This window comes from Falco naumanni, chromosome 9 (assembly GCF_017639655.2).
Source record: "Falco naumanni isolate bFalNau1 chromosome 9, bFalNau1.pat, whole genome shotgun sequence".
Classification (NCBI taxonomy): Eukaryota; Metazoa; Chordata; class Aves; order Falconiformes; family Falconidae; genus Falco; species Falco naumanni.
The window spans coordinates 22363215-22379099 of NC_054062.1; the positions used below are offsets into that span (position 1 = coordinate 22363215).

Here is a 15885-nt window from a genome sequence, read left to right on the forward strand (position 1 = left end):
CTACCAAAAGCAGTGCAATTAATAAGGTTGCTCTGACACCATTTTGTGTTCTAGGAGTAAAAATTTTAGACTGAAATCCAACTGGACTGTTGGAGTAGTTACCCATGGCTGACAACTGAATGCAGCATTGCCTGCCTAAAGATTCATTTTCTCCCATTCCTCTCTTCCAAGCATAGCAGACTATTTGGAATTGCAAATATTGCCCATCTCATTCTGCCCATCACACACTGCATTGCTAGGCATCTTAATGAAAAACTACCTGGCACACAGCAAGCCCATCAGCCTCCCCAGCTTGTAATTCGCCATGGGAGTGAGTAATGTCTCAGCATCAAACCACCAGTACATTAGCAGATCACACCAGAACAGTGCCAAGAGCATTCAGAAGAATCATTCCCGGAAGAGACAGGCTTCAGCACGAGAACTTGTACAACCTGCTTTTCACTGCCAGCCCTCAGAGCTCGCACAGTGTAAAGGAACAGCATCAGTGGTAGAAGGAGGAAAAGAATCGCAAAAGCCCATTCAGAGCAGGGTTGTTACCATCAGATCATGTCCATGAGTCTTGAAAATCTCCAAAGCCAGAGATCCCCAAAACTTTCTGATGCCTTGGTGCACCACTTTCTTTGAGAAGAAACTCCTCTTAATGTCCAATCTAACATATGTTGTGGTGTTGCCACATGTTAGTTCCTCTTCAACCACTACGAAAAGCTGCATCTTCTTTCTAACTCTATTTCAGGTGGCTGTAGGACACCATAGTACTTTTAGCCTCCTCTTTACCAGAGCCTTGTCCCAAAGACATCTCATATTCCCAATCTTGGAGTGAATCTCGCAACCATGTTAACTCTAGAGACGATAGCCACAGGCTTACTAGACCTCTGGACAAAACACTATAGTATGGCTGACAAGATAAAACAAGGTCCCAGTTCAGTCTCCCACCAGCTCTCATCCTGCCTTCCCCAACTTTCAGAGCCTGATCATACCATAAGCATCAATGCAACTGTGTGGTCTGCACAAGTAGCATCTATACTGTTCAATCACACTATACTTTCTCCAGGTTTATTTTCTGCACTGCCCTGAGATAAAAATATGCACTGCTGACATTCTTCCTACACTAAGGAGAATCCAACCCCTAGGATCACACAAGAACTTGGCCTGGCTGAAACAATCTGCAAATCTGCACATGCCTTAGTCAATGACCTCTCCTGCTCTTACTGTGATGCATTTTCACATTTTTATGTCTGAAGTCTGCCCCTGGTTACTGGAAAGACATGGGATAGCTAAAGCATACAATGATCATAAGCCAAGGCCTTTCCACGGACAATTAATTAAAAGTGTCTTCTAGAGGTAAAAAGAGAGCTAAAAATGTGCATCTTTGCTTATTATACCATGAAAAAAAACCCACACACAACACCACAGAATTTGTAGTACTTCCATCATGGAAAACGCATGGACAGAATTAAGTACTTCCTATAAACAGCTACATTCATCAGAGTGACAACTCTGAAACCTAATGACAACAGTCCCCATTTACCATTCCACTAGTGATCATATCAGGAGAGCAATTTGAGTAAGTGTCTTTTTCCACGGTAGCTTATTGAAATCGCTTGAAAAAACTATTGTCAAGAAACAAGATAGCGAGATTTAAAGCTGTAATAGCATCAAAGGTGCTGCTACTTATTTTTGCAGGTCCTTATCCTAGAAATCAGGGAGAGAGGAAGGAAGAAAAAAATAATCTAAGGAAACAGATCATCTTCACAGGAAGGTTGGAAAGAGCATCTGATCAGCAGAACGAGGAAAAATTTCATTCAATAACATAACCATCTAGAGAGAGGGGAAACAAGTGCAGAGGATGCTACTGCTCACCGAATGGCACACTTGTACACTGTGTGTGTTCAGAGAGGAATGGCTTCAAAAAAAGAATGGCTTGCAGATCTTCTGGGAATAATAGTAGTTTTCACTAAAAATTCTCCTTCCTTCAGAAAGACCTTGGCAAGAAAACATTTTATCTGATCTCTACCAGGTCCCTCAAGAGCTTCAGTGACCTCTCTTAATAAATGCTTCTTTTAGGGCAGACTGATACTTGACACCCAAGTACAACTCTCTTTTTTCTAGTATCAGACCCACTGAATTAAGCCAAGTTCCCTTCTCAAGAGCACAGAGAACACAAACCTGATTTCTACACCGAATAGTATTTTTGCATTTTCCTAACAATTTCCACTTGAAGGTCTTCAGGTATTGTACAAAGCAGAAATGAATTCTGCTCCACACCACCACTTTGTGGTAGCTAAGTAGTACTATCCTCATTTTAACATGGAAGAGGAGATCCGGAGAGGTTAATTGTCTTTCCTAAGGTCACAGAAAAAGCCTCTGGGCAGGACAAAGCAGAGAAACCAAATTCCCCGATCTCACCAGCCTTTTGCCTCTATCCTAACCCTGACCTCGCTATCTGCAAATGGAGAAAACAAAAGTTTGTTGCCCGGAAGGGATTATTTTTTAACAAGTTAAATTGAGATTTGAGGGATGTGGGAGAAAAGGGGAATAGGAGAGGGAGGAGGATTTGCTCTTAAAATACTGAAAAAAAACCCACAGAAGGTTTAACATTCTAGGTAACAGGACATGCAGCAGCTGCATGATCTCCCTTTTATGGGGTATTTGTAGATCTATACGTCCCAGTTAAAAAAAAAAAAAAAAAACACACACGTTTTTATTACTGTGCTTTACTCTTCTTTGAAAATCCATCCAGTTGTTAGGAATCCCCCAGCACTAACATCTGATTTGAAATATACTGTTTCATTGCATCAAATTTGACTTATGTTTTTAATAAATCCTAAGTGTCAAAAGCTCAGGTTTTGAAGTCCGATCGACTAACAGGGAATTGGTAAAAGCAAGCTGTACACCTCCTTGCTGCTTTGGTAGCCTGGAAACAATAGCATACAGACATGTCCTACCTGCTCCCCTAGGCACAATCATGACACATGAGTTAATATCTTTTGTCCATTTTCAATACACCTTCCTGCTGCTTTAGGTCTACCGTGACCTAAGAAAATATATGCTTTGAGGTGAGTGACTGGGAACCAGTGTGGCTGGCAAAAGAAGCCACACCGTTTCCCTGAGTGACCTTGGGCAAATAGCTTGATGCTCCTGTGCCACAGACACCCCAACAGTAGAATCAGGTAAAAACTGAACTGCAGCAGAAAAAAAGGCATTGGATTCAGCCTTCTCTGCTAATAAATAAAAGTACCCAGGTTCAAGCATTTAACTTTCCCTCTACACTGTTTAAAAAAATAAAATCCAGTTAATCACTAAATGTAACGTGTTTTCTCCAAGAGACAGAAGAGAAAAATCCTCCAGATGCTAAACCTCATATTAGAAAAATCACAAAAAGATAACACTAGCCTTTATTAACACGCTTGCTTTTCCTTCCTACAAACACCACACTGGCAATAAACACCAGTCTTTTGCTTTTGCTTGTGCTTTTGAGTTGGAAGATTTCATGCATGGTATCTTGAGGTGTAAAATCTTAATGGGAAGTCATGAACAATCAAGACATTTTCCTTTATAAACCTCCTCAATCACCTGGAGTTAAAGAATAAAAGAAACTAGTTATTTAAGTGGCATATTCCTGTAAAAGAAACCAGGGCAGGAGGGAGAATTTTGTGAAAATCACTTTCTGACCTGTGCATTAGAGAAAATAACCTTTCTTTTCCCTGCAAATGCCTACAGATTTAGTTTTCTCTGCTACTTTAACCAGAAATAGTCAAGGCTATTGGAAATCCATCCTGGGAAGGGATGGAGGGGGATTTTACCTTCTTTTGCTCAACACCCCTTGCTTCAGCACCAAAATGAAACAAAAGAGAGGACATATAGTTTTTTTTACATGCCGAGTTATATTAAAAATAAATAATCCTAAAGAGAAGTACTGTGCCAAAATATACCATGCAGCTGTTTTCTCCTGAATGTTTGCTTTCATCTTTAACGAGAGTGGAATTCATGTCTGGCAAGCACAACTACCTTTAAAAACTGGTTAAATCAAAGTAACATCTACATTGCTGTCAGAATTATTGCCTAAGCAATAATAAATAGAGCAAAAAAACTTCCAGTCAAAGAAACAGAGGTGGTTGAATTGTACATTATGAAGCTATAGCTGGTGCGTAGTTAGACAGACAGACAATTTGCTTTTTAATGACTACTGAAAATCCAACTGATCCGTTTTATGCTGTTAATTGCTTTATGCCTATTTCCAATAGTGGCAAAACAATAAAAGTGCCATTTTCAAGGCAGTAACAAGCTATAATAATCAGAATAACGGGAATATTTTCACCAGATGTAAAGGTTTCCTGGAGCCCTTTAAATTACACCTGTTCTCTGACTTCACATCAGCATGGAAAGAGCATTTCTGATACCAAGTGAAAAGAAAGTTGAAGTTCTGCCCGCAGCCATCTGCCGGGCGTTGCAGAGCAGGGTGTGAGGGAGGGCCCGGCCCTGCCATGGCACGATGGCGTGTGGGCTTTTGGGACACCACACACGGTCCCGCAGACTTTTGGGGCCACCTCAGCGACTTGTTATCAATTGACTTCAGGGAAAAGGCATGCAATGCCATCGATTTTTGATAAACTTTTCACCGCGTTGGCAACTACCTGCCTCCTCTCCGAGCCCCTTAACGTGTGTGGGGGCTTTCCAGCCCTTAATGAATTAATGGGATCTGTCCTGGCACCTGCACGCAGAGCGGGGGGGGGGGGGCTTTTCCACCACCGCCGCGCATCAGTCGCCCCCCCGGCACGGAGGCGGCGATGCGTGCCGAGGTGGACATGGCATGTGAAGAGGTGGAGGGGAAGGGAACCCCGCTGGGCGGCACATGGGACAGCCGGCGCGGGGAGCGGGATCCCGCAAAGCACGAGGCTCCGGGCGGCCCGGCCCCTGCGGCAGCCCCTACTCTGCCTTGGGGGGCGGGGGGCAGACAGCCGGTCCCACTCCCCTCCATCTCTCCCCGGGAAAACTTTTCTCTTTCCCCGCGGCCATCGCTCCCCGTCCCCTCCCGCGGCGGCACGAGCACGGTGGCCGCCAGGCGCCCCTCTGTCCCCGCAGCCCCCCACCCCGCCCGCGGCCGGGCGCCCGGCTCCCCCCTCCCCCCCCGAGCCGAGCCGAGCCGGCCGGGTGCCCGGCGCGGTACTCACGCTGCTGTTGTGCCCGGACCAGTGCACCATGGCTTGGTTGTGCGCCGCGTCCCCGGTGAGCGCGAAGGTGGTGCTGGCCAGCCGCAGCTCCTCTGCCCCTCGCAGCCGCGCCGCTCTCCCCTCCTCCGGGGGCCCGCGGAGCTGCGCCCGGCCGCCGCGCTGCCCCTCGGCCGCGGGCACACCCCGGCCGCCGCCCGCCGGCAGCGCCCGGCGCCCCTCGCTGCTCCGCCGGGTCCGTGCCGCCGCCGGGCCCCGGGCCCCGGGCGCGCCGCCTCCCGCCCCCGCCGAGCGGAGCGCCGCTCCCCGCGGCCCCGCGCGGCCCCCCGGCTCCCCGCCCGGCAGCGGCTCCGCGGCGGCCGCCGCCCCGGCCGAGCCCCGCGCTCGGCCGCCCGGCCAGCTCCGCCATCCCCGCGGCGGCGGCGGCCGCTGCTCCTGCCTAAGGCGAGGCGAGGCGGGCGGCCAGGAGGGCGATGGAGACGAGCAGGATCCGCAAGTTATCTCGGCGCCGGTGCAACACCAGGAGAGAAGTAAGAGCCATGTCCAGGCGAGAAAAATGGTGTGGCAGGTCGGAGCGCAGCTGGTCCCCTTCTCCATGCCTTTGCGGAGCGAGTCGGGGGGCTTGGAGAGGGAGGGGGACCAGGCGCTGCGTTTAGAGCTTTTTTTTTTTTTTTTTTTTTTTAAGGAGAAAGGGGCCGGATTCTAATTATAATAATTATTATTTGCGAAAGGCTCCTCTTTCTCTCGCTCTCCGTCTTTCTCTTCCCCCTTCCTCAGCCTCTGAGACGATGACCAGGGAAAAAAAAAAAAAAAAAAAAAAAAAAGAAAAAAAAAGAGAAAAAGGAAAGAAGAAAAAAAGAAAAAAAAAACTCTCTCCTCGGTAGTTGGATTCTGTTCCTTACTGTTGGTGGATTTTTTTTTTTTTTTTTTGAAAAGTGCTTTTCAGTGAAACTGTTCACGTTCAAGGATTTGATCAAGTGAGAGGGTAACACCACACGGGGGGAGGAGCCCCGAGCGTTGCCAAGCCGCCGCCGCCGCTGAAATACACCGCCGAGTCACCAGCCGCGCTGCGCCGCGCCGCGCCGCCGGGGGCCGGGAGCGGGGCCGGGGGCGGGAGCGGGACACCGCGCCGCGCCGAATCAGCGGGAGCAACACCCAGCTTTTCTCCTGATTCGGTACGTGTGCTCCTGCCTGAGACAAAGCAGCCGTCACTCACTGTTGTGCCTGATGTGTATTTACATATACGTATTTACAGCAGCATAGGTATTCCTCGCCCTGTATATATGCATGCACGAAGACTGGGTATGGGTAAGGGGCGTAAGGCAGCGCAGCTGGGATGAGGAGCTGCTGGGTGACAGCGTGCCCACGGACTCGGCCATCCAAGAGCACCGCTCCAGAGCCGGCTCCGGGCATGCGGATGCGCCTATCCCGAGCTGAGCCTCCCGGGAGGGGGAACCCCAGCAACCTCGCCACCGTCCGGGAAGGGAGACTAGCGGGATTTACTGGCGGCGGGAGGGGGGGCGAATAACCGAGAAAGGGCAGTATCTGCAGGCGGCTCGCTGCAGCAGCAGCTCGGGACCGTGTCGGGGGAAGGAGCGAGGGAGATGCAGTTCTGTAGGTGACGGCAGCGGAGCGCTGCCGCTCCCGTCGCGGGGATGGAGCGTTTCCCCGGGCAGGACACTCGCTCTCTGTCGGCAAAGCCCAGGGAGCCTTTGCAGCTTCAGCCCCCGGACGAGGTGCGAGTAACCGCAGGGTGCGCAGGGGAGAGGGCAGGCTGCCGCCTCCCGAGGGCCACCCTTGTCACAGCCACCTGTGCCTGTGCCACGTCCCGCCGGAGCGATTCGTTGCAGCAACACGTCGGCGCTTTCTCCTCAGATCAAACCCACGGCCGACCTTACCCCGTTCCCCTCCTCCTTTAGAAAAGTGTCGGCAATTGGCGTTCTGTTCGCTGTCCCACCCTCCCACTTACCCCACCAGCCGTTCCCTGCCGCCCAAGGACGGACCCGCTAACCGCACGGCTCTCCCCGCTGCCTCCCCCCCACCACCGCCATCCCAGATCCCAGAACGGGGACGGCTCAACAGTTTCCCCCGTCTAAGGCGCCACCCCGGCAGGGCGCGGAGGGAGAGGGGGACAGGGGACAGGCCGGTGGCGGCTGTGTCCCCGCGGGGAGGGCAGTTTCCCTGCCGGCCGGTGCCCCGCCCGGCCCGGGGGGCGGTGTGCCGGACCCTGCCGCCGCCGAGAGCCAGAAGCCGGCCCGAGGGGGGTAGCGGGACTGCCAGCACCGCCGGCTGCTGCCGCTAAATGTGGTTCCTGCCGGAGTGGGAAGGGGTCCGGGGTGTGAGCCGGTGTCCAGAGAAAAGCGCCAACAGCTCCAGGAAGGCGAGAGGGTGCGGGGATGGGGTGGGGGGTGGCACGTCTACCCACGGGCACGGCCCTGCCTGTGAGCCGCAAATGCGAGGCAGGGAAGGAAAGTGGGAGGTGGGGGCAGGGGAAGCAAATCACCCGCCCCCAACCCAACGGATGTTATTTCTGGCTTGGAACCGGCTCCTTTTCAAACCACTCTGCCAAAATGTTTGGGAGATGACATTTCATTTGTGTGGGAGCGGTGACGTGGGCCTCAGCCAGAGCTGATCCATCAAACCTCGGGCGAGGGGATTGCACAAGTTACACACACCTGTGGCAGGGGCTGCCCTGCAGGCACAGAGCCAGGCCAGCCCCGAGACTGCACCCTCCTGCTGCTTGTAAAGGAACACATAGTATGGGGAAACGGGAAAGACCCCAACAGCCTCCCTTAGATCGACTGCTGCAAGAACGGTGTCCCCAGGCATGTGGCATCAGCCGCATGCTTGCCACCCCTGGATCTTGCCGTTGCTACGCACTGCGAAGGGATGCACTGCCCACCTAATGTCATCCTCCTACAGTGAGGCTGCAGCTGTAACACACAGAACTTCTTACAATTAAAGTTTCTCTGGTCCCTCTAGACCCAGCAGGAGCTCACTGCTGCTCCTGAAGATCTCAGCATGTCCGGAACCCCTATCCCCACAACGTAAAAGCTGCTGTGGGGCTAGCAATTGCCACTGCTTAGCCGTTGTGCTAATTCACCCGGTCCCGTTTACCTTTTGCTGGTCACTGTTAAGACCTAGTCCTTGTTCACACTTGGATCAGCCACTCATTTGTGCAGCGCCACCCCTGACTTCATGACCAAAGCTCACCCACACTGAGACAGGACCTGTGGCTACATTTCTTCTCCCCATACCCTGCCTGCCTTGTGCACAGCTCAAGGCATTGCTTTGTCTCCATCACATTGCTCTTTGTCACTGGAAGAGCCCATCTGTGCTGGACATGGCACAGAATTTGATGGGCTTCATGCACAGCTGTGTTCACCAGCACTTTCTTTAGGGCAGTACTTTCACCATTCCGATCGCAGGTCTCTCCTACACTGCAGACTGAGGAGCTGTTTCTTGCGACAAAAATCACCCGCTGTGAATATCACCCACACCTACCACACTCAAGGACAACCCCAGACAATAAATTCATACCGTATTACCCCAGGCCCTCATTTCTCAGACAGATACCCACAGGAAGGGCTGGCATTTCTAAAGAAAATCCTAAAAACCCTCCATCAGTGCTTATTACTGATAATAATAGGACGCACAGCTGAAGTCCCACTGATGAGACTGACTTAAAATCTCCCTGCTCTGGATCTCCCAGCCCTTAGCAGCAGCCTCAACGCCAAAGAGAGAAGCGGCAGTGCTCTCTAATCCCTCTCCTTCCCTAGAAGACAAAGGTAACGTGAGCAACACCCCCATCTCCTGCACAATTCGCGAACTGCGTGCCCATCACCAGCGCAGAAAAGGGTTTTTTCCAGTTTGTACCATCCCTATTGCAAGAATATCAGGTTTGCTTCAAAACCTGGCCTCTTGCATGACATGGTGACAGTGAGGACGTCATTTGACAACCCTAGATTTGCACAGTCTCTATCCAAGAACAGAAATGGAATAGTTCAACACAGTACCCATTACAAACTGATTTAATCCCTGGTCTAATCCATTACAATCTGCTTTAATCTCTACCCAGCTGCAAACATCCATTCAAAGAAGCAGGGGTTGGTCTTATATTCTGTTGGACCATGTTGATTTTTAATTGATGCAAGGCAGCCATATGCCATAACACCAGGCAATGCAGTAGATTTCTAAGTAAGCAAGTAAGTAAATGTTCTGGAAGGGAAATTGTGGCACAGATATAAGGCAGCAGAACATGCCTATAACCAAGGGGGAACTGGGTTCAATTAAGGAAAAGTAGGCAATCGGGCGAGTAATGTTTGTTTGGAGGGGATGATTGGGATGGAAGAAGTCTAATGGCACTTAGGGACATGGTTTAGGGGTAGATTTGGCAGCATTGGGTTAACGGTTGGACTCAATGAACTTAAAGGTCTTTCCCAACCTAAATGATTCTATGATGTAAAGAAAGAAACAAATAGAGCCTGACAAACATTTCATGTAAAGCAGCATTAATCATTCGGGGGGTGGGGTGTCTTCCCCCCTCCCCCCCATTCTGTAACTTGTATTTAGAAAAGAAAAAAAAAGTGAAACCATAGAGTTAACTACCAACACACATGTCGATAACCTCACCACCGCTACCTCCACTGCTGGTTGTAGACCGACTCCCCAGCACCCACATCCCTTCTGTTTGCCCAGCTTTGCCCGTCATTGCTCCATGCCCCTCTCCTCCTGCAGCACTGCACACTCCCGGGGAGGCCCCAGCATGCCTCCCAGTCACTGTCACCCCACGAAATTCCTACCTGGGAGCTGGGACCTTACTTGCTGGAGTCTGAAAGAGAGGGAGGTGGGGGTGGGGAAGAGATCATAACAGGAAAATTTAAAGTAGGAAAAAAAAGAATACCCCAGCTACACACACTCTTTTCACACACATACACCCTCCCCTGAAGGTCTCTTGCACTACTCAAGCCTTCCCAAGGGAGGAAATCCCATGTGCTTGGAGAAAAATCAATGCTTGCTTCAGTTAACTTTAACCTATTTATTATGTGCGAGACCAGCCACTGGAAAACAAAGCAGCTCTGTGATAATGCCGTCTTGTTTACTAAGGAAAGGAATCTACATAAACAAAAATCATTAAAGGCTGAAGTGTCCCTGTTTCCTCAGACTAAACCTCACCTGAGGCAGAGCCCCCCCATTTCTACCGGTACAGTGCTACCCCCGCTATGGGACTGGTTTGCCCCTAGCACAGCCAGCCATGGTTTGCAGCAGACAGCCCGCCTCTGAAGCACAGCAGGCCCATGGCAGGATGCCTTTAGCACTGCCAGAGCTGCTGCAAAGCTCCTGAACAGGGGCTGCAAAAAAAACATCGTGCAAATGCTGCAAGAGGGAATCCAGCTCCTGCACTAAATAATGCAGTGGGAGCCCAGCAACCCAGCACTCGAGCATGCAACATGGGTATCACACACCAGCATGCCAAGGGAAGTGTTTTACACATCCTGGGTTATAGGACAGTGGTGGGACAATGTGGTCACAGCTGACCTTGGAGCAGGGTTCTCACAAAATAGTGGGTCCCCTTTGCTGCATCATAGCAATGCTATCTTCTTGATCGACACCATCCACACGATGTGCCAGAGGAGGAGAGGGTGTTACAGGCCACACTAGAACTGCAGCAGGTAGAGGCTTAGCAGAGTGAAGAACCACTTCTCCAGATCTCACCCTCAGGCTCAGAACTTCTCCAGTGTGAGCAGATGCAATGCCAGGTTTGGTGATCAGCCTGTCTGCATCCCTCCTTTTGATTTTTTCTATCCAAACACCATGTCTGTGGGAGACAGAAGAGCCGCTTTCATTCAGAAGTGTTCAGACAGCTCCACTATCTTCACTGGCTGCTAAGGCTGCCAAAAGGTGCGCAACCTGCACACACCAGTAAAGGACTTGGCGACGCACAAGAGAAGGCAGAGGTGTTCTGAATGCTCTGGGGAGATTCTGCAGGTTTTAGATCATGCTCCTAGTTAATATTGGGTCCTGGTGTTGGTCCTAAAGCCAAGATAAGAAAATCCCCTTCTGCTGATAATCAGCATCATCAGCAATGCCAAAAAGCTTATCAGAAGGGAATGAGTGCGTGGATTTGCAGCATATACAAAGATAAGTTGTGCAGCACACAAGTTCACTGTGTTGAACTCACTGTATGCTGCAGGTTACACATGTTTCTATCTTGGAAACCCTAGTCAGAAATACAGGATCCCCTGTCTTCCAGGTTTCAAATCGTCCAGGACCGCAGTAAGACCATAGATTTTCAGAAGCATTTGCCAAGTTTTTGAAAGTATGCTCCTTAGCATCACTTAGAAATCCTGGGTCAGGACAGTCAAACCTACAGCTTCTCTTTCCCTTCTGAATTCAAGGAGCTCATCTAAAAAGCTGGGTCCAGCTGTGCCACATATAATGACAAGAGGCATAATCATGGCTTAAGACATTATAATTTCCAAGAATATGTTGTGAGTACTAAGATATCTTATTTGGAGAATATCTGATTGAAAACAGGGAATGTGACTAATACTCCCTTGGTCATTGATTCAGAAAGAGTAAATGAAAAGAGTAAATCTCCTTTCCTGTCCCAAGATATGGCTCAGTCTCACAGGTTTCATGGAGAAGAGTAATCCTCCCTACTGTTAAAGATTCTGAGCATCTCTCATCAGCTTTCCATCTCTGGTCGTTAATGAAGCCTCATGTTTATGACTGTTTAGGAGTGGCTTTTGCCACTAAGAAACAGCACAAATACTGCCTTGCTGTGCAAAGAGTCTTTGTGAACATGAAACTTCCCCTCTGCTTGTTCCACTCCTTCCCTAGGGCATAGTGGGATCAGGAAAGATTCAGGTCTTCTCTTCAAGACAGGACAACAGTGGCTACAGCTACCGTGATTTTGGAGGCTTGAAGCTATATGAACAGGGCAAGGTTTAGCACAAAGAAACTTTTGGTAAAAAGGAATGCACAGTGCTAAGCCTTGCCCCCTCTTGCTGCTGGGTAAACACCCTTCAGACACTGTTCCTGTTGTGCCAAGGGAAGAGGTATCCATCCTTAGCCAATGTGCCTGCTGGAAGCAACTGGTTACCATCCAGTTCAGCCCCACTGCCCGAGCTGTGGGTTCAATGACCCACGCTAACAGTCACCAGCCAGTTAAAGCATTTTCGCTGTTCCTCATTTTGGCTGAAACAGGTTTGGGATAATGGAAGGAGCTTAGCTGGCACAATCTGAAGGTGTAGTAAAAAAGTAGTTGATGACTGTACTGTCAGAGCAGGACTTGTCCCCGTGACCCAAACATACTTCATACTTAAGCACAGGCTTTGAATTAGGTTTTAAAATCCACCAGATTTCACTAGTCATTAAGGTGAGACCATTTCAGAAGTGACTAGCATTTATACAGCCCTCAAAAATAGGGATCTTGACAGGTCATATAATTCATTTACCTTTCTCTAAAACAGACTCAATTGCATTCAAACTAAAAGCACAGTACAATGTGCAAATCACAGCTAAAGTAGTAGGATGAGACCCAGTTAAAAGGGAGAGATTTTTTGGAAGATGTGAAAACAGACAACAAAAGACAGCTCTAACAGACTCAAACTGTCCCTCCTCACCTTCCACTGCAGTGGAAAGTCTGTTGTCAGAGCCCATCCTTCCACCCTCTCAACAATCCCACTAAAAAAGTACCAACAGATAGTGGCTCTAAGCAAAAGAAAGAAATGGTAAATATCCCATACTCATCCTGTATCCTGATGGGAGTCCTCAAGAGCCTATAAACTCTCCCGCCTTGAACATCTCCTTAGGCTCCAAATTTCAAATTAGGCTTCACATGGCTTGTAGGTTCAACAAAGTCAGCTGCTCCCACTTCAGTTCAAAAATACTAAATTTCTATGACTCCCCAGCATCTGCTGGTTGGGATCCTTTTTACAGACCAAACACTGAAGAAACATCAAATATTATCAGGTGTAACTAAAGTTGTGTGGGGTGTGCAATATCACATGTGTTTTCCCAGTCCCCACCAACAGATGCTACCATCTGAGACCCACCGATTTTTGCTTGACACGGATTTCCCTTCTAGAGCAATCCTAGGACCGTCTTATGGCAAAGGTCACTGTTATGATCCAAACATTGCAACCACAACATTCATAAAGCCCATTAAGGAGCAATCAGCCCTTCAGTGCTGTACTAACAGCTGTAAACCAAAATCCCCATAATGCCACAAGTCATACAACACAAACCGTAACTAAAGGGATAGCTTAGGAACATGTCACTGACCACAGATGACCATGCCTTCTCCAAGCATTCCCATGCAGCACAGTGCTAACTCCCAGGGCAACCAGATAATGCCCTCAGCAACCCCAGCAGACTTACTTCCTCCCCTAGTCTGGCAAAGAAGCCCCCAGGGAAGAAATTCAAAGGATTTAGCAGCTTAAAATAGAGGGACGCCAAGCATCAGCCACATCCAGGTCCTCGCAGGCTCCTGGCAAAAGTAACAGCAACAACCCACAAATCCACAAGGACTGAAAACTTTCTTGATAGCCTCCAGCCAACCGGATACTGCACAGGAGATGTTTTAGAAAACTATCCTGCCCAATTCCTAAGAAACAAGACAGAAAACTGACACAAACTGCTTTTCCCCACCCCACTGAGCGCATACTGGAAGAATGAAACTGCTGTGGTCAGTGGCACTGAAATGGTACTCTACAATTAAGGCTCTACTCTCAGCCCAGGTAATTCTTTCACTTTGTATCCTCTTCCAGAGAAATCTTTCCCTCTTCCACTCCCCCTTCCTCCCAGCTCGAGACAGACCTGGAAGGGGAAGGAGCTGTTTGTATTTCTTCTCCACTCGAGCTAAATCCAAATCAATTTGTGTGTGTGCATGTATGTATGTGTGCAAAGGCAGAATTTTCTTAGCAAGCTAGAGAGAAACAAGTCTGGCAGGGACCCCAGCTTTGATGATGGGACTTCACAGGAGAATGTTCAACCTGCCACAGCTTGGTGCTTTTTTTTTTCTCCCACAACAAACACTACCTTTTAAAATTCTCACCTCTGGCAATTTCCTTCCCTTCTTTAAAGAACAACCCCAAATGAGAGAGAATTTAAACTACAGCATTGAGGGAAGACTTTGTACTAGTCAACATGAATGGAAGGGTGTATATTGAGTGGGAAAGAACAAAACGAGAAAGAAGTATTAATATAAAGAAAAACAACACAGAACTACAGCAGCAAGCAGGTGTTTCTCACCCAGCCAGACCTGGCAGTCCTCCAGATCTCCTGTGCACTGATTCAGCAACAACTTACTCCTAAAAGGAGCCAGGTTGAATCAAATCTCATGTAAATAGAGTTTGAAACATTCTAAAAGGGGGAGTCTCAAGCAAATTTATGGTCCCAACACCTCTAAGACGGGAAGCAGGACAAAACTAAGTGGCAGCTGATACAGCCTTTGCTAGGCTGTCTTGGCTGATAGCTTCAACTCATAGGGGACCAACTGAAGTTTCACATCCTGGCCCCATGAAAAGAAGAACATATAACCCACACACAGTGTAATGCATGCTTAGCAGAGGGCTGGCAAAGGCCAGGCTTCACTGCTGTGTGCACTTCCATCATGCAAATGCCAATTACTAAGTTAATTATATTTTAAACTCTAGCAATGCCTAGAGTTCCTATCAGGTCCCAGAAAAAGGCCTGCAAATGTGGCAAAGAGACAATCTCCCCTCTGAAGTCTAGATTATGACTTGCAGACATCACACAAGTTCACTGCCTTCCGAGTGCAAATAATAATAGCTAAGGAGACTGATCTTCACAAAGTAAAAATGGGGCTGGGGCAAATCAGGGAGTTCACTTGGGGAGGGAGGAGGAACAACCTCTGCAGGCATTTTGTGCAATGCAAAAGCAAAAAGCACGCAGCAGGCCAAGGGGTGCACGAGCAGGGGCGGCCAAACCCTTTTCTCCCCTTGCCTTATAAAAGGCCTTGACCACAATATCTGTCGCTCCAAACACAGGGTATATTTATTCTGTGTTCTACTAAGTGATTTAACAGCTGCCTTCTTTTGGTAGTGGTTTAAATCTGCTCCTCAGCTTTGTTACTGAAGTCCATGTTCCAATGCAGTACTGCAGACACCACTCTTGTCATTCCCCCTTTTCTGCGTCTGTCCAACGCTTGGCAATTTTAGTGGTATTCTGGAGCTGAAGAGCAATCTCAAAAGGGTTAAAATTCAGGGACACAAATGAAAATGCAATTAATAAGTCTGCTACATAAAGGATCCTCATGCTCATAATGCAATCGGCAAGGGTTGAACATTTTTCCTTGGGCTTGCTCTACTTCATTACTGCAATAATGCATGGTAATATAGTTAGCATTGATTTGCCGCAAGGTACATGTACTACATCTGCAAGCTAACAGGGAAAAAAGAGGGAGTCTCTCTCCTTGAAAGGCTGGAATTACTTAATTATCTAAGGAAAATGACATGCAGATTTAACAGCACAGGGAAGGGCTAGGTCTGACTTCCCCCATTCCCAAAGAATACAGAATAACACTTCTCTGCTACGTGATCACCATGCAAAGGAAACTCTCCTGGTTTGTTTTTATTAATTACCCCAGCTCCTATCACTGGAATTCAGAAGCGTTGATACCTTGCAACACTCCCAGCTATGCTTGCTATTCATAAATCATACTGAGAGGAGTTGCTAGGGGAGGAGAGGA

At 48.7% G+C, this 15885-nt stretch overlaps 1 protein-coding gene across 1 annotated transcript in view; it reads right to left on the bottom strand.

Moving 5' to 3' along the window:
* Positions 1 to 5807, bottom strand: part of SORCS3 (sortilin related VPS10 domain containing receptor 3) — a 302417-nt gene extending 296610 nt beyond the window's left edge. Inside the window, exon 1 of the mRNA XM_040606476.1 lies at positions 5172 to 5807. Coding sequence (XP_040462410.1) covers positions 5172 to 5765 — 594 coding nt within the window. The 5' untranslated portion in view covers positions 5766 to 5807. The remainder of the gene's footprint in view (positions 1 to 5171) is intronic.
* Between the last annotated feature and the right edge of the window lie 10078 nt (positions 5808 to 15885).